Source organism: Phacochoerus africanus, chromosome 8 (assembly GCF_016906955.1).
Source record: "Phacochoerus africanus isolate WHEZ1 chromosome 8, ROS_Pafr_v1, whole genome shotgun sequence".
Classification (NCBI taxonomy): Eukaryota; Metazoa; Chordata; class Mammalia; order Artiodactyla; family Suidae; genus Phacochoerus; species Phacochoerus africanus.
The window spans coordinates 1,421,055-1,447,897 of NC_062551.1; the positions used below are offsets into that span (position 1 = coordinate 1,421,055).

The 26,843-nt window shown below is 59.0% G+C and overlaps 1 protein-coding gene across 7 annotated transcripts in view; it reads right to left on the bottom strand.

The window, feature by feature from the left end:
* The window catches only part of BANP (BTG3 associated nuclear protein), a 76,188-nt gene that overhangs the window by 31,693 nt on the left and 17,652 nt on the right, over positions 1 to 26,843 (bottom strand). For 5 of the 7 annotated variants that reach the window (XM_047792516.1, XM_047792515.1, XM_047792522.1 and 2 more), the window contains 4 exons: positions 21,545 to 21,679; positions 17,762 to 17,853; positions 14,998 to 15,197; positions 370 to 486 (listed from right to left, as the gene is read on the bottom strand). In XM_047792516.1, the coding sequence (XP_047648472.1) occupies positions 370 to 486; positions 14,998 to 15,197; positions 17,762 to 17,853; positions 21,545 to 21,679 (544 nt within the window). The remainder of the gene's footprint in view (positions 1 to 369; positions 487 to 14,997; positions 15,198 to 17,761; positions 17,854 to 21,544; positions 21,680 to 26,843) is intronic. The other 2 variants (XM_047792519.1, XM_047792518.1) reach the window with 1 other exon arrangement.

The window sequence follows — 26,843 nt, forward strand, 5'->3', positions numbered from 1 at the left end:
GCAGAGCGACGGCAGACTCGGCCGGACGCCCTGTCGCTTGAGGGGCCACGATGCCCCGCCACGCGCCCCCATCTCTGAGGCAGGTCACGTTCAAAAGGTCTCAAAGAAAAAGGAGAAAAAGGCACCCGCTCGAAAGGCCTTCGCCCCTCGCCAACTAGAGGGCATCCGCCGACCCACATGCTCGGACAGACAGACAGACGGACAGACGGGAGGGAGGTGGGAGGGCGGCCCGCGGACCGCGCTGCGCACACAGCACCGCCCACGGCCCGCGCGGCGCTGGACTTGGGGCCCCCCAGCCCCGGAGAACGCGGGCCGAAGGACGCGGGGCCCGCGCGGTGGCGGTGGCGGTGGGGGTGTCGTGCTACTGACTTGCTAATGACATTTTCCAGGGGATCCGGCGCCCTGCTGCCCAGGGGGTCTTCCATCTTGGCTACAATGGCGTTCTGCCGATCACTGTTGAGAATTACTGTGGTCTGGGGGACGACGCTAGGAACAGAATCACAGAGAAAAGAAGACCTTAACACAGCAGCATTCACTCTTCCGGCCGCCGCACAGTCACGCCGAGGCGGCCCCGGCGGAGCCGAGAGAGACGGGCTCCCGGGCCGTCTGAGCTCGGCCCGTCGTGGGCGCGTCGGTGGGCTCGAGTCGGGAGGCTTCCATCTCCACCGACAGCGGCGACGTGTCACAAGCTGTTAACACGTTAGCGAGGCCCCTGGAGCAGCACGTCTGCGCGACAAACAGCTTGGGGCTCTGACTCGCTGCACCCCACAGATGCCCACCTGAACGCCAGGCCTGCGTGACCCCAGGGGACACCTGTGGGTCCCATCCCGGGGCATGCACGCCGCGCCCACGGAGGGACGTGGCGGAACCACACGGCGCTGACCCGCGTGAAGCCCAGGCTCAGGGCCCACGGCCTGTGCGTTGAGGGGAAGGGGCCACGAGAGCAGCGCCCTGGCGGGAAGGCCGCGGGGCTGCAAGACGCGTGCGGGAGCCCACGCACATCTGCAGGCACGGCCGCCAGCCCGCAGCGCTTCCGGCCACACAGGTGCTGCGAGGCAGGCGGAAGAATGGGCGGCGGAGAGCCCGGCGCCACGGCCTGGGGCACGTCCCTCCTGGCCCTCGCCTGCCAGAGGCCAGCTCTGGGGAGACGCCGCTCTCGGGGAGAAGACCTCACGGAGCCAAGAGCACGCACGAGAGCTGAGGCTCCCCTGCCCCGTCCCTGCCACACGCTGTTCGACGCCCCCGAGTCAGAGGCACAGAGGGCACCGCGGCCCGTTCCCGTGAACCTCAGGACGAGAGGCCGCTTCCCTAAAATAAAAGCATGTCGACTGCACGTCACTGAAAGGCACCATCGTTTTCTTGACGAGTCTCCGTCTTGGGTGATGCCTGAAGTCACCACCAAGTCCCGACGACCCAGCCCACGGGTCGGGCACCACCGGGGAGGCCGCGCACACACAGGCTTGCGTGTGAACATGGCAGCACCGCGCGCATCAGGACACGCGATGCGAGCGGCCTGCTCGTGCCTGACCTTTTCCCAGAGAGCATCCCGTGGCGCGCGGGTGTCGCCGGCGCCCCTGCGCAGCGGCATCCCCGGCCGGACGGGAAGGCACCAGGGGCCTCAGCGTGTGGAAGGCGTGAGGGCCGCGCGCGCTGAGCGGATGGACACGCCGCGTCGGGCGAGGGCGGGTGGCCAAGTCTCCCCCTCTTTCCTGAAGATCCGTGAGAGCACAGAACTGCTGGTCTGAGACCACCTCCCAGGCCGGCGCCACGGCAGCCCTGCAAGCGCCTCGTCCTCGGGGTCCAAGGTGTGCACAGCCCTCATCACCGCCACTCCCAGAGCCCCTCCTTCCAGAAAGTTCCACTTCCTCAAGACGACGCCCCTGGAGAGCACTGGTCAGTGTGTGTGCTCCTTTCACAAAACCCGTTTCCCACTTTACGAAGACACATCACCCCACCCGGATCACACGCGGGGCACCAGCCAACCAGGTGTGAGCGGGGAAAGGCTCGGCTTCGGCGGAGCGGGCAGAGGACGACCTGGGCTCCCAGCTCACAGGCCGTCCCGGACGACAGACCACACGGCTGCTGGCTCCCACCCTGCAGGACCGAGGCCTCCTCCAGGCCCACATGCTCATTACGGAACCCAGGCTTCTCGGAACGTGAGCCCATAACAACCCAAATCAGAAGCGGAACCGATGCCGAACCTGGTGTCACTTTAAACGACAGGTGAATCACGAACATCCGGAGGTGCAGGAATCAGCACCGGAGCCGAGCCGGCTCGAGGCACCGGCATCACCCCTTACTGAGGATCAGCTCCACACGGGCCGTAATCCATGCAGTTCCGTTCCACTGTCAAGGAGTGGCGTGACGAGAGCTCAACCCAGAAGCGCTCTTTTTTCGACCCTCGGGGCCTTCCGGTTGTAGGGAAGACACCTGTCGGCTTCAGTTTCCACCCCCGTCTCAGAGGCGTGTACCAGCTCGCTTCACGGGATCAGGCTCTCTGAAGGAGACGGAACGGGAGTGGAAGTTCCGAAGGAGGCTCACGGGATGATGTCGAAAGCGTGTTGGTGGGGTTTTGAGGCGGCGGGTGGTACCCAGATGATAATGGAGCCATCAAGAGGGCAAGGGGTGGGTCTGTCTGTAAGTATCACTAGCGGGACGGCAGAAAACACCCTTGCCGCTCACATGAGGAGGAGGCCAGCCCGCAGCAGCCCCCACAGCACGTCAGTGACCTGGGGCAGAACTGAGTCCCCAGGGACTCAATCGGACGCTGCTCTGGGACTTTGCAGATGTGATTCAAAATCCCAAGTGGCTGAGGTTAGAGTAAACCAGAGGGGGAGTTCCCGTCGTGGCGCAGTGGTTAACGAATCCGACTAGGAACCATGAGGTGGCGGGTTCGGTCCCTGCCCTTGCTCAGTGGGCTAATGATCCGGCGTTGCTGTGAGCTGTGGTGTAGGTTGCAGACGCGGCTCGGATCCTGAGTTGCTGCGGCTCTGGCGTAGGTCAGGGGCTATAGCTCCGATTCGACCCCTAGCCTGGGAACCTCCATATGCCACAGGAGCGGCCCGAAGAGATAGCAAAAAGACAAAAAAAAAAAAAAAAGTAAACCAGAGGGAACTGATCCCGCATGGGCCTGGCCTGATCAGACGAAACCTTTAAGGGGCTTTAGGCTTTCCCGGGTCTTGGAGACGCCAAATAGCTCCTGCCCGGGGGGAGGGGGGGGGTCCCAGCCTGATCACAACCCCCCCACCCCCCTGACCCCTGTCCCTCAGACTTCAAATACGCTGCCCACCCTCCTGGGTGTCTAAGCCAGTTCGTGCAGAGGTCCCTCACTGGGGAGTGCTGGCCTGTTCTCTCCCTCCCCCCATCTCTCTCTCTCACACACACACCCCCCTGCTGGTTCTGCCCCTCTGGGTGAACCCTGACACATCCTGAAATCATGATGGGTCCATGGGAACTTACAAGGTCCCATGTCCCAGTGGTGCATCCTGCGTGAGTGACAGGCCAACCCCAAAGCAGGACAGTGACACTGGGACCACGCTGTCACCAATCCCAGTTCCCCAACAGGTGACACCAGTCTCTGTGCACGCATGTTCACCTGTCAGCACCTGCTGTCCCCGACGCCCTGCTCCCAGCCCCATGTCCCCACAACCACAACCCGCTCCCATCAACCCCTCTCACACCCGGACGTCACGGCAGAGGAGGCTCGGGGTGGGACCTCCCTGGCAGTGCAGCCAAGGCCCGAGCGTTCATCTAGCGGCTCGCAGTCTGTCTAACCCTTTGCCCAGGAAGTGCCTGCAGGTGTGGTTATTACAAATAAAGTTGCTGTGGACCTTCGCGTGAACGTGACCTGTCATTGCTCCGGGACAAATGCCCAAGAATCTGCCTGCTGGCCCGCGTGGCGGGGGCTTCAAGGCCATGAAATCCTTGCCCTGTGCTTCCACCTCACACGCCCAACGGCGAGCGGCCCGGGGGTCCCTGCTGCACGCGGCCGCCACCCTAACCCGCGCTTCCCCGCGGTCTCCCGCGTGCTTCTCACCACCCGCCTCCCCTCCCCGGTGAAGTACCCGCCCCGGCCTCGAAGCGGAGTGTCTGCTTTCGCACTGCCGAGTTTGGCAGGGTCTTCATTCCAGACCATCCATGACCCTTTGTCAGACGTGTGGGCAGCCAAGGGTTTCTCCTGGTCTGTACTCACCTCTTCAGCTCCTAACAGGCCTTAACAAGGAACGTAAGTTTTAATCTCGCTCAAATCCAACCTTTCTTTCATTTTTCACGGACGCCACTTCCGGTCTGACGTTTCAGAAGTCTCTGCCTGGCCCCGGGTGTTTTTAGCAGGGAGCTGGACAGTTTCACATTTTATGTGGAAATCTGTGCTCTATTTTAGGTTAATTTCTGTTCAAGGTGTGAGGATTCCACTGAGGCTTTTCCCTCCCTTCCCCTGGAAAGGCTAACTGCTCCAGCAGCACCTGTTAAGAGAGCCGTCCTTACCCCACCAAACCGCCTTTGCACCTTTCTCAAACTCCAGCTGGCAGGAGTTCCCAGTGTGGCACAATGGGGCTGGCGGTATCTCTAGAGCACTGGGACGCGGGTTCGATGCCCGGCCCGGCACAGCGTGTTAAAGATCCAGCATTGCCGCAGCTTCGGCTTTGGTCACAGCTGCGGCTTGGATCTGATCCCCGGCCTGGGAACTCCACACGTCACACGGGGCGGGTAAAAAAAAAAAAAAAAAAAAAATCACAGCTGCATATTGCGCTGCTTTTATTTCTGGGTTTTCCGTTCGGCTCCACTGATGAATTGATCTAGCCCTCGGTCACTGTGGTTTTTAAAACCTTGTTACACGCTCAATTCATTCCTTCACAATCTTAAACTATTATCTCTACTTGTACCTAGAACTCCACGTCCGGTTTGAAAGCTCCTATTAAATCAAAGCTTAACCAACTGGGAAGAGGGAAGAGGCTGGACCCGCAACTATCCTGAGCGTTTGAATTCTAAGGTAAGGCCAACCCACAAGCCGAAGAGTCTCGTCCAATTCCAAAACGATGCTAGGGGCAAAGGCCGACCACTCCTGCCTAAACTGTGACCGTTCAGAGAGGCCCGCAGCCTGCCCAAGGTCACCCAGCCACGCAGGGGCAGTCAGGCTCAAGCCCGGAGCTCAGTGGCAGAGCCACCACGCTTCCCCGTCACTGAAGCCACAGCATCTCGGGGAAGCAAGGGACATTCCACTTTCTCACATGGGTCCCCATGGGATTCTGGTGGGTCCCCATTTTAAGGCACCACCACCAAAACCCAACACATGACACTCAAGCCTACACAGGGGCACCAGCAGCTGTGCCCACCGCTCCCCCTACAAGCCCGCCTCATGCAGCCCACACTGTGTGACCCTGCGTCTGCTGTGTTCAGCTGCCCAGGGCAACGCCCGGGGCTCTGGCGGGCCTGTGGGTCTGACATGTGAGGTTCGAGAGGCAGCCTCAGCCGTGCGCAGCTGGTCCTGATGGAGAGGGCAGCATGGGGGCCTCCGATGCGGCACGAGCAGCACGGCCAGGACGCTGTCACCGCGCAGGGCGACGGGGCTGGTGCGGACACTCGGGGAGCGACAGCACCGAGGTGGGCGATGCGACAGCCTCACGGGGCTGCTGGGGCCCCGGGACACGGAGCCCTTCCGAGCCCTGTGCCCGGGCAGCGCCCTTGCAGGCCGCTCTCCTCTACGAGGGCGACGCCGATGCCGAGAAAGGCAAGATCAGATCTGCCCACGCACGGCTCGCGGCTCCAGGTGACGGACCTGGACTCCCACACAAGGCGCGCGCGCTCTGGGCCCTTGTCTGGTCGGGAAGAGGGGCGGTCCGACCTCGGCCCGGCTGCCCCTCGCCCCTCTGTCCTGGCTACTGTCACTGCTTCACCGCGGCGACTGAAAACAAACCAACCCGCTTCAGAGGCGGCCCTCCCGGCGCACAGGCCCCTCCCCGCAGCCTATGCCGGGGGACACGCCGGCTCACACGCGAGAAAGGGCCACCAAGCCGCCAAAGCGGCCTGCGTGGGCCTGGCGGACCCGCGCTGTGCACCTGCTCCAACTCTCAAAGGAAAGAGTGCTGCCCGGGAGTAACAAAGGCGCAGGCCAGACACGAAGGTCAAAGGCCTCCGTTCGTGGGGCACGAGGCTGGGGCCCCTTCTCAGGGACAAGGCCAGGCCGACCGGCGGTGACCGTGCTCGGCGGGGTGCTGTGCTCTGCCGAGGCCCGGGCCTGCGCTGCCAGCCCTGCCACCCCGGAGCACTGCCTCCCGCGCCCCAGAGGCTGCCTGCGTGGCCCCGAGCCTCTGCTCTGTGCCTCTGAGGGACCGTGGGCCGGTCACCTGTCAGGCCTGGCAAGGCAGCCGGTTGGGCACATCGCCTGTCGGCACAGCCACACCCGTTCTGTCTGCGGAGGCAGCAGCCCTGTCAGAACCCTGGAAGCATCTGGAAAGGCCTCTGCCGCGTGTGCCGCACGTGGGCCCCGCTGCGTTATGCTCTGCGCACGACGGTCCTTCTGCAAGTTAAAGGACAGCCTCACGGGGTCAGTGAGGTTCAGGTTGGGAGATCAGCATGTTTTCGAATCTCTGTGAAGCCCTTTGTGGACCAAAGCAGGCTAACAAGAGTCTCAAGGGAGTCCGTCTCCACTTCTAGGCCCACGCCCACGGGAGGAGGAGGCACGTGCCCCCGCCAGCTCTCAGTCACACTCCCGCCCGACACACGACCCCCCAGGCCGTGATAAAATGCAAGACCACATGCAGTGGGCTTCCTGTCACACAAACAGAGATTTTCTGCACCAGTCTCGACAAGAGAAAAATAAAGTGCTGGGTGGAGCATGGGGGGCGCCATCCTTGGTGAAACCATCAGCCAGCTGCCCCGGGCCTCATGCCTGAGAGAGCAGGTGGGCTGGGGGCCACCACGCCCGCCTGCCCCTTGGCAGTGTTCTCTGGGAGTCGCCACACGGCCAGCCTGCATTTCCAGGTCCCCTCCCGTGCAGGGACAGCCCCTGGACACGCGGCCACGATCCCAGAGGCCTTAGGGAGTAGCAGAGCCCAGGCAGAAGGCATGGGCCCCCGAGCCACACGGGGTGGAGCCGGGGAGGGCCAGCCTCACCACTCGGGACCAAGCTCAGAAAGAGGCTGCAGGAGCCTGCAGGTGTCGGGGGCCCTGCTGCAGCGGTTCTGTAGCCCAGCCAACACGGCAAGCATCCAGGTACCAAAACCTGCTGGAGGGTTTATTTCTATTGCGTGCAAGTTAAAGATTAAAAAGTCATAAAACCCAGGATCCAAAAAATACTTTTAGGGATAAGAATAAATCAGCATTAAAAATTTCTTCCCAATGAGAGAAGCAAAATCTAGTATAAAACCACCTCCCCCAAAATAACTGCAGCAGAGCAAGGGGGTGACCGACTGTGACAAACGGCACATACCGGGCACCTGGAACTGACAGGACCCATAGGCGTGGGTTCCAGGCTGCCAGCCCCCAGCCCCACGTGCACAGAGCAGGACTCTGTGCGCACAGCGCCACCTCCTCGCCAAGGAGCTACGGGAACGCCTGCCCTGCCCGTGACAAAGGGACAGAAGCCAGACCTGGTCCCGCAGGAGCAGCACTCACCACAGCACAGGGGACCCTGTGACCTGGGACATGCAGGGCAGCCAGACCCCAGTGCCACCTCTCCGGCTCCAACACTGATTCCCAATGAAAGGAGACGGGGCCTTGAGAACGGGGCAGGGAGCACCCTGAAGAGCCAGAAAGGCAGGAGGCGCTCCAACCAAACAGAAACCCACAACGGGGAACAGGCCCAGGGCCACAGGAGCCGCCGACAGCAGGCCCGGGGACCAAAGCTAGAACAACCTGAGTGACAAAACTGGGTGCTGGCTTCCTACCCAAAGGCTGAGGCACACATCCACCCTGAGGCCCGGGGCTGGCGCCCTCTGGAAAGTGCAACGAGACCCCTGCTCCCACCGGGACAGGCTGCGGCCCTTCCCCCAAACCCGCCGGGAGAGACGCACCAGATGAAGCCAAGCAAGGGTACCAAGAACCCCCGGGCAGCGCTCCTGCAAAGCCACAGATGCAAGGGGAGTCAGAGCAGTGCCACGGGCAGCGCGGCCCAGCGAGACCGGGCTGCGAGAGTGCTGTGGGCCTGCAGACACCAGAAGGATGAGCAGGCTTCTCAACTCCAGGGCCCGGCGAAAAGGCAACCTCCCGCGGGGGAAGCGGCAGACTCGGCCTCAAGGAGCCCCGTTTCTATGAAAGAGACTGAATTCGCATTAAAACCAAGGCCCAGGTGGCTTCCCCAGCTACTTCTACCCCATGTTTAAGGACGAGATAAAACTAACGCTACGGAAACACTTTCAAAAAACACGATGAGGGAGGTCCCGTCGTGGCGCAGTGGTTAACGAATCCGTCTGGGAATCACGGGGTTGCAGGTTCGATCCCTGGCCTTGCTCCGTGGGTTAAGGATCCGGTGTTGCCGTGAGCTGTGGTGTAGGTCACAGACGCAGCTCGGATCCCTAGTTGCCATGGCTCTGGCGTAGGCCGGCAGCAGTAGCTCCGATTTGACCCCAGCCTGGGAACCTCCATATGCTGCGGGAGCAGCCCTGGAAATGGCAAAAAGACAAAACAAACAAACAAACAAAAACAGATGATGAGGGAGGCGCTCCCAGTTCCCCCTCTGAGGCTGGTGCTACCCTGACAACGGATGAAGACATGTCAAAAAGGAAAACTAACACAGACCGTGAACTCAGAGGCAGAACCCTTGACTAGGTATGAGCAAGTCAATTCAAAAACACAAAAAAGGTTCTAGCCTATGATGGAGGTTATGACAACAGAAATGCACGGCCGCTATAAGTATCTAAAATCCATCAGTGTAATTCACTTTAGCAACAGAGTCAAGTAGAAAAACCAAATGAGGAGTTCCCGTCCTGGCTCAGCGGAAACGAATCTGACCAGCACCCAGGAGGACACAGGTTCAATCCGTGGCCTCACTCAGTGGGTTAAGGATCCAGCGTTGCCGTGAGCTGTGGTGTAGGCCGCAGACGTGGCTCGGATCCTGTGTTGCTGTGGCTGTGGGCTGTGGTGTAGGCCAGAGGCTACAGCTCTGATTCAACCCCGAGCCTGGGAACCGCCATGTGCCACAGGTGTGGCCCCTTAAAAAGAAAAGACCTTAAGTGGTTCTAGCAAATGTACGTAAAAATGCGTTGCCTGTTCAGAATAAAACGCTCACGCAAGAAAGCCTCGGAGGGAAGCGCAACCTGACAGAGAGCAGCGATGAGAAGCTTACAGCTAACATCACAGTTAATGGTGAAAGCACGGGTGACTTCACTCAAAGATCAGAAACACGGTAAGGATAGTTTTTAAAAGGTATTCACTGAAGAGTCCCTACCATGGCACAGTGGGCTAAGAAGCCGGCTGCAGCAGCTTGGGTTGCTGTGGCGGGCAGGCTCAATGCCCAGCCCGTGCAGTGGGTTCAAGGGTCCAGCGTGGTCTCAGGGCGGCACGGAGACGCACTTCCCTCCAAACGGAGCTTCCACGTCAGCGCAACCCCAGTCACGAGGTCTGGGTTACCCTAAACCACGAGAGAAGCACCCCGAATCGGCAGGACGGGCTCGACCCAGGTGAGCGTCTGCCTCCAGCCGCTTCGCTCATCAGACCTCGGTCTCCCAGGTCGAAGGTCTGCCACCCTGGGGCCGTCTCTGCTCAGAGCCCCCCGAGGAGAGGAGAGCGTCAAGATTAGGTCATCGGGAGCGTGCAGCTGTGACAGGTGGCACAGACCCGCCAGGAAGAGAAATCACATGTACACAACGTTACACAGAAACATCAAAAAATGCATCTTTTTTTGGTCTTTTTAGGGCCGCACCTGCGGCATACAGAGGTTCCCAGGCTAGGAGTCGAATCGGAGCTGCAGCCCCCGGCCTACACCACAGCCACAGCAACTTGGGATCCGAGCCACGTCTGCGAGCTACACCACAGCTCACGGCAACGCCGGATCCTTAACCCACTGAGCGGGGCCAGGGATCGAACCGCCATCCTCATGGATGCTCGTTGGATTCGTTTCCGCTGAGCCGTGGCAGGAACTCCAGAAACATCAAAATGTGATGAGGAAAGATGAAAGCCATGGCCAAGACCAAACCACCTAACTGACACGACTGCATCTTGCGTTTGTCACAATCTAAGGGCCGAGAGAGGCCCTGCCTGGGTCTGGAAAACTCTGAGGACGGCCCACGCAGCCGAGCCCCTGCCCCTGGCGCCGCTCGGCCAGGACAGAGACGCCCAGAGCGAGGCCTCTCTCTGCCCGGGAGCCACGAGGCTTCAAAAGCCAGGAGAGCCTTCCCACTCACAACCATCAAGCTTTTCCGTAACGACCCGCTGGGAAGTAAACGCTGACTCGGCGACTGGCCTCGGAGAGGGAGTCTGATCACTTTTTGATCCGAGAGTTGAATTCCCCGTGGGTGAACAATCGCTGTGGAGGAAAAGAGGAAAACGCCCCGCCCACGTCTTGCATGACACAGCTCTTGGAAAGAAGGGCAGCGAAAGACATGACTTTTATTCTTAGTTTTAATTGTAGCAACACACTAAAGCTTTAAAAAAACATGTTTTGAAAAATGAAAATCTGGGAAATTGCCCTGTGGTGCAGCAGGCTCAGGACCCGGCATTGCTGCAGCTGTGTCACAGGTTGCACATGGCAGGCAGGCTCGATGCCTGGCCCAGGAACACCCGCACGGCACAGGTGTGGCAAATAAGCAAAAACTTAAAAAACAAAATAATAAAAATCTGGGAGTACTCTGGTGGCTCAGCAGGTTAAGGATCCAGCATTGCCACTGTTGTGGCTCAGGTTTGATCCCTGGCCTGGGAACTTCGGCCTGCCATGGACATGGCCAAAAAATAAATAAATTTAAAAATTTTTTTTAAATTTTAAATAAGAATGAAATATCCACTCCATGTCCATTACATCTCAATAAAAACAAACCATTTATATATTTAAAAAAGACTAAAAATCAATTGCTTTTAAAAGTAAGAAATACCAACATCGCTGATTATTAGGGAAAATGCAAGTCAAAACTACTATGAGGTACCACCTCACACCTGTCAGAACGGCCATCATCAACAAGTCCACAAATAACAAGTGCTGGAGACAGTGTGGAGAAAAGGGACCCCTCCTGCACTGTTGGAGGGAATGTAAACTGGTACAACCAAATAGAGAACCACCACACGATCCAGCAGTCCCACTCTTGGGCATATGTCCAGACAAATCTTTCCTTGAAAAAGACACATGCCCCTGTATGTTCACTGCAGCACCATTCACAATAGCCAAGACATGGAAACAACCTAAATGTCTATCGACAGACGATTGGATTAGGAATATATGGTATATATACACAATGGAATATTACTCAGCCATGAACAAGAACAAAATAACGCCATTTGCAGCCACATGGATGGAATTAGAGACTCATACTGAGTGAAGTTAAGTCAGAAAGAGAAAGACAAATACCACATGATTTCACATATCTGGAATCTAATACAGGGCACAAATGAACCTTTCCACAGAAAAGAAACTCAAAGTGCGTTTGGAGAACAGACCTGTGGTTGCCGAGGGGGAGGGGGAGGGGCTGGGAATCTGGGTTAAGAGACGCAAACTCCTGCCTTTGGAGCGGACAAGCGATGAGACCCCGCTGGGCAGTGCTGGGAACGCTGCTCGTCACTGGCGATGGAGCCTGACAGTGTGAGAAACAGAACGTGTACGTGTACGTGTGACTGGGTCACCTGGCCGCATAGGAGAAAACTGACAGAACACTGTCAACCAGCTCTGATGGAAAACAATAAAAATTATGACATAAAAATTTTTAAAAAGTCGGAAACACAAGCATTTTTGTAGTCAATCCATATGTTCAGTTACAGAAACAAACTGGAAACAGCGGGCGCCTCATCAGCAGCCCCCACCTCCGCACTGCACGTGTGCACTCACGCAGGCCCCCCGCCCGGCAGCCAGGACAGCGCCCCCGGCAGGCCTGCACCCCGTCGGCACCTACCGCCGCCAATGCCAAGGCGAGGCGGCCTCAGGGCTGAAGCCTCGCGTCACTACACCTGCCGTCACAGCGAAGCAAATTCAAAATGCAAGGCCCAAGTGCAAGGAAGGAAAGTGCACCCGCCTCAGAGGAGGTCAAGTCCATCCGTCCTTCCCCAAGCAGGACACCACTGCGGCCTGAAGCCCACCCGCGCCTCCCCCCAGGCGCGTTCATTACGGTGGCTAAGCTGCAGCACCAAAGCAGGAGCCTGCCTGTCTACCTGTTTTGGGGACTTCCTTTCCAGGGTCTCCAACCCGCACTGAAGACTCACAATTCTCATTACTACTGTGCTTACAAGCAGGAGTTTTCTAATTTGAATGTACGTTTACTCACTGATGTCCAGGATGAAATTCCTACCCCTTGCTTCTCCCCCAATTTTCTTGTTAGCAGCTTTCAACTGTTGCGGTTTTTTTTTTCTTTTTTTTTTGGTCTTTTTAGGGCTGCACCTGTGGCATATGGAGGTTCTCAGGCTAGGGGTCAAATTGGAGCTACAGCCGCTGGCCTGTATCACACCTACAGCAACACCAGATCCGAGCCACGTCTGTGACCTACACCACGGCTCATGGCAACACCAGATTTTTAACCCACCGAGTGAGGCCAGGGATCGAACCTCTGTCCTCATGGATGCTGGTCAGATTCGTGTCTGCTGGGCCACGACGGGAACTCCTGTTGGTAGTTTTAACTTGTCGTTTTTAGAACTTGCAAGTAGGCAAAGGCCAGATTTAGCACCTTCTTGAAAAATCATTCATATACAACCTATTCAAAACTACACCGCCAAGAAAACGGGGGAATGACCTTTCTTTCTATTAATCTCACATGAACTTGTATAAGTAATGATTTTAGCAGCAAAATTAAGAAACCCTGTGCCATTACACAACACATGCACGCTGTGATGGCTCGATTCTGTGCCACGATACGATTCTTTAAAACCAGAAAACCTGAACTGGACTAAGGAGATTATACACCTGAGTCCATACGAGAAAGCCACGTGTCCCCGCACATGGATGACACTGGGCAGGCCTCTCCTGGAAGACAGCCGGGGTTTCCGACCAGGACAGCTGCTGTGCCCCCCACAAGCCCCACAGTCACTGGAACGCTGAAGAGAGAGAAAGACGGGGGCTTCCCGCAGGCTGGGAATGCCTTCGCCCAGGCCAGCAGCCCCATCACCAGAGCAGCAGAGCCCCACAGGACGCGGCTCTCACGTCGGGCCACTCACCAGGAGGCCGCACGTCCCCTTTCTCAAGAGGGGAGACAGGAAACAGACTCAGCAAGTCTGTGTGACTTGGCCCTGACACCCCACGGTGCCAAACCAGGCAACCCGGGGAGAAGCCTGTCCTCCTGGGAGCAGACAGGCAAGGACCCCAGGGCCAGCAGCCTGCAGGCTGAGCACAGCTGCAGAATCCCCTCCTACCCTGGGGCTCACCCTCGGCCACCCGGTCTCACGGCACCAGCCGCTGGCAGGGGAATCCGAACAGGGAGAGTCAGCCAGCGCCCGACTCCGGGAAATGACCTCTCCCACAGAGGTGACAAAGTGACTGCCCCCTGGGAGGGCCACCCTTCCTTAAGGCAGGGAGCCTGCCATTTGCTCGTCTCATCCTGCAGAGCAACTTTTCTCAAGGGAGGTGCCTGGGGACACACTGGCAATGACTAAGGGACCTCACGGGCTTAGCGGGTAGAAGCAGCCAAGGAGGCTGACAGCCTTCACAGCCCGAGACAGTCTCCTACCAAAACACCCGCCCGCACAAACAGCAGGTGCCCGGACACTCAGAGGTGTGACAAACATGCCTTTAATTCTCTGAGCCCAGAATCTCACTCCATTCTTACTTCTACACAGAAGACTTCTGGATGGTTTTAACGGAATGTGAATTTCCAGCAAGTTCTACTACTGCTGGAGGCGAGAAAACATCATCCTTGGCTTCATCTGAAACTTCGTCAAGAACTGCTCATTCTATAATATTCCATCACCAGCTGCCATCTGAGCCCCGTGAGACCCGGGGTTGGGTCCGGCCACGGCTCCTCCGGTCGTGGGCCCGGCCACGCGCCTCTCGGACACGCTCATGCCACCAGGCATCCCCCGCCTCTCACTTCTCCTGACACCACAGCCAAGGCGTTACATCCGTTTTTGAGTTATAAGCTCTATCTTCTAAGCCCTGCATTTTGAGACAGGAGAGCATTGTACAAAAACGCCTCTCTGAAAAAGGCACAGGTCCTGACAGGTGTGAGCCTCACTGCCTGCAGACAGCACCCGCCCCACGAACGTTTCCTGGGAGGAAAGTCACGGCCTGCCCGTCAGGATGTGGTCGAACGCCTCAGGCCCCGGCCTGCTCTCCGGGGACGGAGACGCCAGAGGGGCCCTGGGGTCCTGCACACAGGCAGAAGACCCTCAGCAAGAGCCCCAGGCTCTCACCGAGCGCAAAGACAAATGCCACCACCACGCGAATACGACTTCTCCGCGGCCCGGGACGGGACGGGATGAAGGGGGCAACAGGACTGGCGGAAGCCGCTGCCCACGGCCCGGGCTTCTGCTCGTCTCAGGAGCAGCCACGCAAACACCCTTCCGCCTGGACCGCACTCCCCGCGAAGCTTCACCCCAAACGGGCCCTGAACGACAGCACATCTCACTAGGGTTGGGCTCTAAATAGGAGAAAAAAAGGTACAATGCAAACCACAGCCATGAATGGAAGGTCTGATGATACTCAAGTGAAAGTGATTAACGCTACCTGTGGAGAAAAACACGCTCGAGAGGAGCCAGAGGGAACAGGACAAAAGAAGAACCACACGCACAGCTTCAAAGGAAAGACGCACCCACCTGGCTTACGTCACAAAGAACCGTGAGGCCCCTGGCAGGTGGCAGGCGTCAGCTCGGTCTGGCCGGGGTGCCCCCCCCACCCCGCCCGCCCCGCGCCCCCACGACGCCCCGCGTTCTTACCACCGCACTTTGTTGCACGTCTGGGTGGCGCCGAGAGGGGAGCCGGCCACCATGGGCACCTGGATGGGGCTGTGCTGCTTGCTGGTGACCAGATCCAGCTTTTCCTCCAGTGATTTGCAGGTGGCCTCCAGAGCCTGCAGCTTGGCCTCAATGCTATCCAGTCGCAAGCATATTGTCTGGTTAATGGAACACAGGAATGACTGGAAGGGAAAAAAAAGCAAAGCTTCAGGAAGGTACCCTGCGCTCCAAGGAGGCAATCCCGAGACCCACCCAACAGCGGCCTCCTAACTCAGACCACCAGCCCCGCACCTCGGCTCCGCACGCACGAGCCAGGACATTCCAGCAAACGAGCTCAGCCTTGTGCATCCAAAATGGGACTCCTTAACGGCGCTCACAGCCTCTCCGGGGAGCCGTGATTCTCAGCTACACCGCAGTCCATGTCGTACGGAAACTACGCAGCCTTAAGAGGCGGTTCCTTCTATTCATCAGGAAGCTTACACACCAAATTCGACAAATCCTTGTAGGAAAACACGACACCTGACATCCCAACGGCCCGGAAACCAGCCTGCTCCTGGTGCTGCGCGTGGGAGCAGCACGCCTGCCACCTGGTGGCCACAGAAGGAGCAGCCTCACGTTCCACCACTGCCAGCCAAGTGCCACCGAGCACAGGGACACCGTGGCCCCAAAGCCAAGGCGCAGGGCTCACACACCAGAGGGAACGCTTGCCCCCACACGCTGCAGGGGCACCGAGGGGAGCACCCCACACCCCCAGCTGGCCTCCAGCTGACTGAGGACAAACTCGTGGAGCAGCGCAGCCCAGCCCTCGGTTCAGCGGTGAGGCTGGCAGGAGAGGCAGCGGCCAGAAACAGTGAAGAGTTTGTGTGTCACCTTTCCTCTCGCCTTTTTGCCTAGAGGGCCAGTCACCTCTGACGGAAAGGGCAGGCCTGGGGAGCAGGCGGCCGTGCAGCAGCCGCTCAGGCCAGGCCAGGACCTCGGCGCTTGGCGAGGCTGCCGCCCCCTGGACCGACCAACCGACCCGCCAGCCAGCACCTGCCCCCTTCCTGGGGGACGCGACCCCCCGCAGCGCGAGCGCTGGTGTATCCCACACCGTGTGGCCCCCGTCGGGTCTGGAGATGAAGACAACGCAGGCTCTCATTTGGCGCGTTTCAACAGCCCTCCCGAGGAATGAGACGCATCTGCCTAACGGCCTAGATGGCAGGAAGGGACGGCATGGGACAGATGCAACCCACACGGCGCCCCAAGAGCTCGCTGGGTTTCCGGCAATCACATGCCCCCGACAAGTCCCATCACAGCACAGCTGACAGAGGAGGGCGGCTAAAGCCACGTCCCCCGCCGACCGCCCCCTGGGTGCTTGGGCTGGGGAAGCACGGGAGGCAGCGGGGGCAGGGCTGAGGGACGCACGGGGAGACACAGCCCTGACGGCCCGCCACCAGCGAACCCTGGCCAGCGTGGTCCTGACGAGCGCCAGCCGGAACCTCACCGACGACACCCCGCGCTCCGCAAGTCACGGGCATCAGCCACCTGCTCCCGAGGCCTTCCAAGGCCGCGAAAGCGCACCGTGTGAGTTCCGAGCGAGAAACGCCTGGGCGTTTGGACAGACGGCACGACCACACACCAGACAACGAAGAGCAGGGAGCAGCAGTTTCGCCGAAGTCATCCGTGCGCCAGTGACAGCGGCCAGAACTCACCCAAATGCACGGGCCCAAGACGGGGAGGGCGCGGCCCAGCCCGGGTCCTGAGCACGGGCGCGGGCGGGCGGGACTGGGGCAGGACCCCCTCCCCGCTCCTCATCACGGGCTGAGGGCGCCCTTTACAACCCGCGCCTCTGTGATAAAACTACAGCCGCACCGCGCCGCACAATTCAGCCACGTGAGGTGAGAGAAGCAGCCCCCTCTGTCCGTGAGTCCAAACCAGAATTTAACGGTGACTGTCTCTTTAAACCGGCCCCACCCGGCTTCCCCTTGCTCAGGACATGAGCCGGATGTCTCCAGACAGAAGCCCCTATAAACCGAGGGTGCACAAGTCCCTGTGGGCCTCACCTGCCGGCGGGGCGGGCCTGACTCCCCACAGGTGCTGGTGCTCAGCTCCGCAGACAGCGGACCAAACCCGCAAATCCAAGAACCAGCCGTGCCCGGCCGACCCAGTGGTCTCCCAGGCCACACCCAGCAAACTCTAAAACTGGGGGGCTTCAGCACCCGTGGAGAACGGGAGCACGGGCCTTCTGCACGCAGTAGGTCTGCGGACCCCGGAGGAAAATGACTCACGTGGCTGCAACAGGTGTTAAACAACACCACTCTGCAAGGAGAAAAACCATGTGCCTTTACGCACTTCGCGGGGTTGAAGTGACGCCCAGGAAGGACCTGTCCGCATCCTGACCCTATAAATGGGGCCTCTTTTGGAAAAGCCATCTTGGCGAATGTAATCGAGCTCAGACGAGGTCCCCCTAGGTTGGGGGGCCCCAAATCCACGGAGACTGTCCTCCTGAGAGACAGCAAAGGAGACACAGACACAGGGAGAGGCCACGGGAAGATGGGGCCAGAGACCGGAGAGTCACAGCCACGAAGGAGCTGGAGGAGGCAGGAGGGACCCTGCCCCAGAGCTTCTGGGGGGAGCGTGGCCCTGGTGACACTCAGGCTCTGGGCCCAGGACCGTGAGAGCACACACCTGTTAGGGGCCTCTGGGGAGGCCTGTCACGGCGGCCCCACAGACGGGGGCAAGTGACAACAGTCACGGCTGCTTTTACCTTTATAGAAGGGTCCTGGCAGTTGATCTCGAGTCGCTGGCGTTTCAGAGCTGGTTCATCCTCATCGGCCACGACATGATTCTCCAACACAACTGAAAATCCAAAGCAGAGACAAAAACTTGAAGAGGAATGGTTTTACGGAGTTGCTTGATACTGGGTCTGGAATTCCCACCGTGGTACAGCAGAAATGAATCCGACTAGGAACCATGAGGTTGCGGGTTCGATCCCTGGCCTTGCTTCGTGGGTTAAGGATCTGGCGTTGCTGTGAGCTGGGGTGTGGGTCGCAGACGCGGCTCGGATCCCGCATTGCGGTGGCTCTGGCGTAGGCTGGCAGCTGTAGCTCTGATTGGACCCCAGCCTGGGAACCTCCATATGCGGCAGGTGCAGCCCTAGAAGCAGAAAAGCTATCGATATATATCACGGGGGTAAACAGTTGTGACACCTTAAGGTTAAATAAGAAATAGTGCAACCTGGAGTTCCCGTCGTGGCGCAGTGGTTAACAAATCCAACTAGGAACCATGAGGTTGTGGGTTCGGTCCCTGCCCTTGCTCAGGGGGTTAACGATCCGGCGTTGCCGTGAGCTGTGGTGTAGGTTGCAGACGCGGCTCGGATCCCCCGTTGCTGTGGCTCTGGCGTAGGCCGGGGGCTACAGCTCCGATTCGACCCCTAGCCTGGGTACCTCCATATGCCGCGGGAGCGGCCCAAGAAACAGCAAAAAGACAAAAAAAAAAAAAAGAAATAGTACAACCTGCTTCATGTTTTACTTTTCTACAGTTTTTACTTAAGTTCTCACTCAGGCAGAAAAGGGAGGCTCTCTCCTTAATCTCGAGAGGAAATGAGCTACCAGATAAATGATTTCCCTGCTGTGGGGCTGAGCTGATCCGACCGCGGGACCACTGGCCTCTCACCGGGGCTCGATTCGGCCGCCCCTTTTGATGGAAGCCGGTCACTAAGGACCATTTCTTCCTGACCGGGAAGTAAAACCGGCCAGCCGGCCACCTCTTTCCCAAATCAGGCCGCTCTCCGAGCAGCACGCTCCCCCTGGCCATCACACTGGCCCAAAGCTCAGCCGGCCCCGCTGCAGGGAAGCTGCTCCCCCGAGCAGCACCGTCCACGGAGAAGCCACAGCCCAGGCCTGGGTCCCAGCACGCAGTCCCGGGCGCCACTGCGTCCCATGTGTGGCTGCACTGCAGAGGCGCCGGGCAGACCCACGGCGCTAACGTGAACGTTTCGGGGTCCCAGGTGGGAGCAGCTGGCCCCTCTGCACTGCTTTTTATAATTCTGCAGGCATAACTTTTTTTTTTTTTTTTTTGGCTATACCTGCAGCATGCCAAAGTTCCCAGAACAAGGCTCAAACCTGCCCCCCAGCAGGGACCACGCCAGAAACCAACCTGCTAGAGCACCAGGCAACTCCCTACACGGATTACTTTTAAGATGAGGCAGAACTGACTGCTCACTTTAAGGCCGTTGCAGGGATCTGGATGACAGGCCTGGCGCACAGACAGGGGGGCATCCAGCACGCGCTGAGCACGCGCGGAAGCACCAGCACCTAAGCACCCCGCGTTGTGATTTTTAGGGCCACACCCCTGGCATGTGGAAGTTCCCTGGGTAGAGACTGAATCAGAGCTGCAGTTGAGACCCACACCACAGCCAGGGCAACCCCAGATCCAAGCCACGTCTGCGACCTACACTGCAGCTTGGAGCAGCGCCAGATCCTTAACCCACGGAGCAAGGCCAGGGATGGAACTCACATCCTCGTGGACACTGTGTCAGGTTCTCGACCCAATGAGCCGGGATGGAAACTCCCAGAATTCCGGTTTTAAATGGGATTCAGAAGAAAGGAAGGATGGACACGCCAACAATTTTAAAGCCGTTCAGTCGCTAGGGTTATGGAGAATTTGTGTTTCTTCCACTCGCTTGACTGTGTTTTCACGCTTTACCAAGTTCGTATTTAGAGATGAGGAAAAAACGATCGTAAACCCACACTGGACACAAACACGGGAACGGAGTGTGGGCCCTGCTGGTGTGGGGAGCGCTCTGGGCCAGAGGCCGCAGGCCTCCCGTCTACCAAGGCCTCGGGAGCGCCCTGCACACAGTAGGCTTTTGTTAAGCAGCCGTAAGTGGCAGCTCCCAGCTATTTAAGGAGCAAAGCTAGGAGCGAACTAGGGTGAGACGCGATTTCTCTAACCCTTCTTTAGACTGTAACCTACAGGGGGAGCTGGTCCGGGAAGGAAACGGTTGGAGGCTTCCCAGCTCTAAACATCGCTTGGGGGAGTTCCAACGAGTATCCGTGAGGACACGGGTTCAACCCCTGGCCTTGCTCAGTGTGTTAAGGATGCCGTGTTGCTGCGGCTGTAGCAGCTGTAGCTCTGATTCGACCCCTAGCCTGGGAACTTCCATATGCCGAGGGTACAGCCCTAAAAAAGCTTAGAATCTATGTGACTGGAACACTTTTCTTTGACGACACCCGTGTATTTTCTAAGGAAACTGTCTTCTAGCCACCAAAATCAGAGCACCCGGGACCAGGGGACAGCTCTTTTCCTAAGCAACCCAGAAGCAAAACAAGGAGAAAACCCGGCTGGAGGACAGCCCATCTGAAAGGGCGCCTCACCTCCCTGGGACCCCGGGTTCAACGCCAAGTCGTGCGTGCTACTCACCCTCCAGCCCACGACGCATTCCCAAAGGCCACCTTCCCCTTACCGTGGCGACAAGCTCACACAGGACAGACCCCATCAGACTTGCCTATGTGACTCCTGAAAATCCTTTTTGGTGGGGAAGCAAGTCAGCATTTTAGTTCTACCGTTCCAGAAAGAAAAGCAGGCACAATGCTCTGTGATGGCTCTGTGTGCGCTGTTACTTCAGACTTAATGGAAACGTAAAACCTCACAGCAAAAAAAAAAAAAAGGAGAGGGGACACTAAGACATCCTCTCATAAGAGAAAAGTGCAGTTCCCGTCACAGCGCAGCGGAAACAAAGCCGAGGAGGAACCATGAGGTTGCAGGTTCGAGCCCTGGCCTCGCTCAGTGGGTTAAGGATCCAGCACTGCTGGGGTGGAGGCCGGCGACTGCAGCTCTGACTGAACCCCTAGCCTGGGGACCTCCATGAGCCACGGGTGCGTCCCTAAAAGACAAACAGACCAAAAAAAAAAAAGAAAAGAAAAGTGCTCACAAAAGTGTCACAGAGACAAATTTCTTGAAGTTTCCAGCTTCCTTATGAAGCACCTTCTTAAAACAAATCCTCAGGTCGGGTCCAAAGCAGAAACGTGCCTGGACGTCGCCAAGAGAACCCGGCCTCAGCGCAAGCGCGGGCCAAGTCAGCTCCCGCTCCCCGAAGAGCGGCCCGGGGCGCTGCGGGGACGCCCGGCAGCGTCTGCTCCAAACCCGCCACGCGCCGCAGTTCTGCCCCTGGGAACTCACTCCACACAAACATTTGCCAGGACACACACAAGGATCCTTGCCGCACGGTGCGCGGAGAGGAAGGCCAGCACAGAGACGTGGGGGGCAGCCGGGGACGGAGGCCTGGCAGGCGTCCGCCCTGAGCGGCTGCGCACAGCAGGGGGCCATGCTCACCCTCGACGCAGAGGCCCCCCCCGAGGGCACAGGTCCCAGGGGGGCAGGAGGGGCACCGAGAGGGCTCCGAGGGCCGGCGGGATGGGCCTGGAGGCGCACGGCGCACGCACGCGCCTACGGAGCACACATCGCTCTGCCTCGCGCTTCGCTTAAAGAAAGGAAACTTCCGGAAGCGCTTTGAGACCCTGGCTCCCTCCTGCCCACGGCTGTGCACCTGGGTGGTCGGGACTCAGCTCCTCCACGGTGATCTGCACCACGTCCGCCAGGTCCTGTTCTGACATCATCCAGAGCGACCAGAGTGGCCGGTCGACGGCAGGAACCAAGCTCACCAGGGATGGGGTTTCTGTCCCTGAAAACCAAAGCAAAGGCAGATCAATGATCATACCTTGAAATGATGCAAGAGGACATTTTAATACAGGGCGCTCCCTGCCCCAAGCCACCGCGAGGGGAGTGTGTCCTCTGAGAACGGAGAAACGGCCCCCAAGCACGGCTCGCCAGACCAGCCCCCACCCCAGCAGTCCGCTCCCGCACCCCCTCCAAAGCCAGCGTCCCAGGACGGCTGGACTGCGTCACCCCCAGCAGCCCCTCACTGCCCAGGGAACACGTGCCGCCCCTCGCCTGCCCCGCCAGCTCTCGGCTTCCGCTACACACACCACACCCCGAGTTTCACCCAGACGGACCCTTCGGCCAAGGCCGTCCCCTCGCCCTGCGTCCACTGCCCGCACCGCTCTCCCTTGGACAGACTGAGGGTGCACCAGCCGCCGCCCCAGACCAGACGGTGCCGCATCCTTCCCGCTCCTGGAGCCTCTGACCAGGCCAATCACGCCTTCTTTTCCAAAACAGAAATGAGGCCACAGGGCTCCAAAGACAATCTCCACACGGTTCCTGAAAAGAGGGTCCCGGAGCTCAGGGTGGAGGCCGCCGGCCACCGAGTGTCATCAGCCTGCACTTGACACGTCCGTCACCGAGGAACAGACACGTCCCAAAGAAGCCACGGGCTTATCTTTCTCCGCCCAGACTACAGGCTCCCGACGGGGACCCTGGGCCGGTGCTGCAGCCAGAGGTGCTCCCTGCGCCCCTCCCGCGGGCACCCCTCTCCGAGGCACCCACCCCCCCAGGGCAGCCGCCCCAATGCTCCCAGAGCATCCAGTTTCTGCAGGTCTCCACTGACAGCCCCTCTGAACGGGTACATTCCAACGGGCCCGCAGTTAAACGCACAGGGTCCACACACGTCCTCAAGGCCCACGCCTCCCTCGTCCTGCTGAAATGCTACGGCTTCAGTGGTCGCGGCCCAGAAGTTCCGAGGGGCAGCCCCCCGCAGCGGGACGGGCCAAGCTCCTGCCTGAAATCCCCCTCACGGCGCCAACGCGGCCTTGGGGACCACCGTTAAGTGGCCAGGGTCGTTACTCCCGTTTACACCCTCGCGTGGACGGAGGGGCCACGAAAGCAGCACGTCCCCGCAGAGCAGACGCAGGTGACGGGACCGCAAAGCGCTGCCGCCAAGCCCTTCCAAAGTCCAACTCGGGAAGGACAGCAGCGACAGAGGGCGAGAGGGTTCATCTCCAGGGTGTCCGCCTAAAAACACGTGAGGCAACGGGACAGCAGAGCAGGTCAAGGTCTGCAGCCGAGAGACGGGCGCGCCTGAGACCCCACAGCACCAGCAAGCGGGCAACCCGCTCGGGGTCCCCGTGGGAGAGGCACAGGGGACGCAGGGGGCAGGAGAAGAGCGGCTGAGCCCCCGAGGTGACGCCACCTGAGGGCAGACGAAGCACGAGGGCGGCTGCAGGACACCCACGGGCCACGAACGCTCAAGATGAGGCGTCCAGCGTGTCCTCCTGGGCCAGAGACACGGGCGAGAAATGACCAAACGGAGCAAAGTGCAGAGACAGGGCCCGCCGGAGTCTGCTGAACGGGGGCAGAGAAACGGCCCGGAGAGCTGGGCACGCGGCGAGAGCAGGTTTGATGGCTTCTTCCGACGGAAAGCAGCGCTCTGGAACAGGAGATTAGGAGAACCCCCTAAATCAAGCCCCCTTCCAAACACGCAGGAAAATTCATTTCACCGAAGACGAACAACAGAAAATACGGAGGTCGCATCTCGTGCAAAGATAATGTACTTTACAAGCAAACAGCAACAAAAAAGCAGCAGCATCACAGGCAGTGCGGGCACGCTGGCCAGACACGTCCCTACACGACGAACACAACCCTGACGGTTCCCAGCAAACTAACATTCACGGGCAGAGCACAGAAGACACCCACGGCCGTAACCTGCACTGGGAAACCCAGAGAGGAGGGGACGGAGCTCGGAAAAGACGAGAAATAAAAGAAAAATCACCCGAAAGCAACAAACACCTCCAGAAAAACAAAAGGAAGACAGGAGGAAAAATGTAAGAAGGAAGAAATGAAAGAAAAATTTCAACAAGTTGCACAGTGACTGGCCAAAAGGATCCGACACGTGTTTAACCCAAAGAAAACCAAAGCAACGACACGGACTCCTCAGTAAATCTCAGAAAACGCTTCAGAAACGGGGGCGAACACCTGAAACTACTTATGAAAAGGACACACCACAAGCCCAGGGTGGAGTAGGCACAACAACCAATACAAGACACGTTCTAATAAAAACATTAGTTAAAAAGAAACAGCACCTTAGCCGTCTAGACAAAAGTACCAGGGGCCTTACAACGCTGGGGGCAGCGGAGCAGGCTCCCGAGCTCCAGCGCAGGCCTAGCAAACAGCAGACCCGCCCGGACACCTGCCAGGACACCTGCCAAGAAAGCCATGGGCGCCTCTGAATCCAGACCAAAGGAGTTAAGTACAAGAGCACAGACCTGTCCCAACCCACGGGGCTCGGCCCACAGCGCTCCCCAAGCCCTTCCCAGGAACACTGCTGGAAACAATATCCAGAAAGCCAGAGCCGACCACACGCACACGCAGCTGCACGGAGAACTAGGCCGAGGGGGAAGCTCAGGCTGCAAGGGCTCCGGGCTCTGACAGCGGAGACACGACTTCCCTGCCTTAAAGGGGGAGGAAAACTGGGGGGACAAGCGTGAAACAACGTTTAACAGCCTTGGGGAATCACACTGAGCACTGGTGTCTGAACACGGACGGACAGGCTACTGCAATTCTGTCCTTCCTGGTGCCCTTGACAAGCAGCTCCAGAGTCAGGGTCACCTTGGGGCCGCGCACCTGGACTGGGGCGTGTATGCGAGTTGGAGGTATGAACTCGAGTGTGCCCACCAAAAAGGTGCAGAAACAGCACGGGATCCAGAGGCGGCATGGGCCCCGACACCCGGACTGGGGCGCTGAAACCCCAGCGCGCCCCCAAAGACATCAGGGCTTCATGGAGAAAGGGCTGCCTCCACCCCTGAGACAAAGAGGGTGCCGGGGGACCGTGGTCCTGCGAAGCCTCCAAGACGTCTAAAAAAAAAAAAGACGGAAAAAAAAAAAGCAAACAAACTCCTTTGATCTGTGTGTGTGTGTGTGTGTGTGTGTGTGTGTGTGTGTGTGTGTGTGTTTTATATTTTTAGGGCCACACCTGCAGCATATGGAGGTTCCCAGGCTAGGGGTCTCATCAGTGCTGTAGCCACCAGCCTACACCACAGCCACAGCAACACAGGATCTGAGCCACATCTGTGACCTACATCACAGCTCATGGCAACGCCAGGTCCTGAGCCCCCTGAGCGAGGCCGGGGATCGAACCCGCAACCCCGTGGTTCCTAGTCAGGTTGGTTTCTACTGTGCTACCATGGGAACTCCTGTGTGCATTTTTTTATCCTGTGCATCATCACCTCTTCAAAAAATAAAAACTCCTCTTAAAAACGGTCAGGCAATAAATATCTAGGCATAAACCATGGGGGAATTCTTGATTCCAACCTCCCCGGCACGCAGCGCAACTCTCTCAGTCCAGGCGCCTGCTTGGCCTCAGCCAAGCCCCAGGCCTCGGAGGAAAGCAGGACTCGCCAGGCCTGCAAGGGCCACGCCAAGCCTGCGTCTTCTGAAAGGGACCTCCGGGCAGATTAACTGTGGTCAGCTTGAGGACCAAGACCACTCATGCCATAAACGCCTTCTTTTTTCCAAACTAAGAACCAAAGCAAACCTGTTGTTGTTTTTATTTTTTCTGCACGCTCAGCACGTGGAAATTCCCGGGCCAGGGACCGAGCCCACGTCACAGCTGCAGCACCACTGGATCCTTAGCCCGCTGCGCCCCAGGGCACCTCCCAGAGCGGGGTTATCAAAGGGTACACTGGACTCCTTGACGAGGCGGTGACCCTCAGAGAACACCAACCGGCCAGTCTTTGGACGGGGGAGCTTCGGATGTTTTATGGTCACACACTGCTTTCAGAATCTAAACTTTAAAAGCTGCAGATGCCTTTCCAGGAAAAAAGCACAGAGAGAGCCAGTTCTGCCCAGCTTCACAGACCGCTGGCGGCCCAGCCGGGGCCTGCTCGCCCTGATGCTCGCAGGGAGCACCCGAGGCCGCCGGCACGCGGCCAGAGGACGGCCCGGTGGCTGGTGCGCGCGTGGCCACGTGACCTGCTCCGGCCCGGGGGGGGGGGGGGGGCTGCAGGGCAGCTGCGACGCCCCCACCTCCTCCTCCTGCTCCTCGCCCGCCTGCCGCCGCCGCCGGCCGCCAGAACAGGGCGTGGGAGCCGGGGCCTGGCGGCTCCAGAGCGCCACACGGTGCCGCGTGGACAGCCTGCCTCGGCCTTCCGACCCGAGGAAAATCCCCAACCACCTGCTTCGGGCGAGGTACTCTGGGCTCCGCGGCGCGCAAGCCAGGCCTAGCCTCCGAGATCCGCCCTGAGGCCCCCTCACGACGGCCCCGGGTCCACGGGTCCCAGGTTGGACCCCCGCCCCTCACGTGGGCAGTGGCAAGTTTTCAGGTGCCCAAGCCAAGCTCTTCCTGGGTTCGAAGAGCTCTGCGAGTGGCGTGAGAAAGTCCTCCAAGCGCACCATGAAATCCCAAATCCTACCCTCTTCCAAGTGAGGACACCCCACGTTCTCCAAGCTGTTTACTCAATGTGGTTCTGCTGCCAGGACAGAGTCATTTAAAATTCTGCTAACTGTGAGGGTTTGAATAGAAAAAACTGGGGCAATGAGCCCAGGAAAACTGGAAGAGAACGATGCCTGCGGTTGCCACTTTGGCAAATGAAATTCGCCACTTCTCAGAAGTCCTGGAGGTGGTCCAGTCTTCGTATCACAAAGCAGCTGGACCGCGATGGGCGCCCACACCGTCTCTCAGGGCAACAACCACAGGCTTGGGAAGGGAGCGCCTGGCAGGCAGCACCTGGAGGAAGCACCCACGGACCAACCTCCACCACCCAAGTGCTCCGTCCCGGGGATCTGGGCGGGTGCTCCAGCAAACGACAGCACCGCCAGACAGAGCCGGCGCCCACTCTCGCGGACGGAGAGGCCTCCAGAGTGTAACACCCACAGAAAGGAGGAAAGAGGAAAGCCGCGGGGACGTGCAGCTACTCGTCCCTGTGCGCGTGCACGCACTGCCACGCACGGAGCCA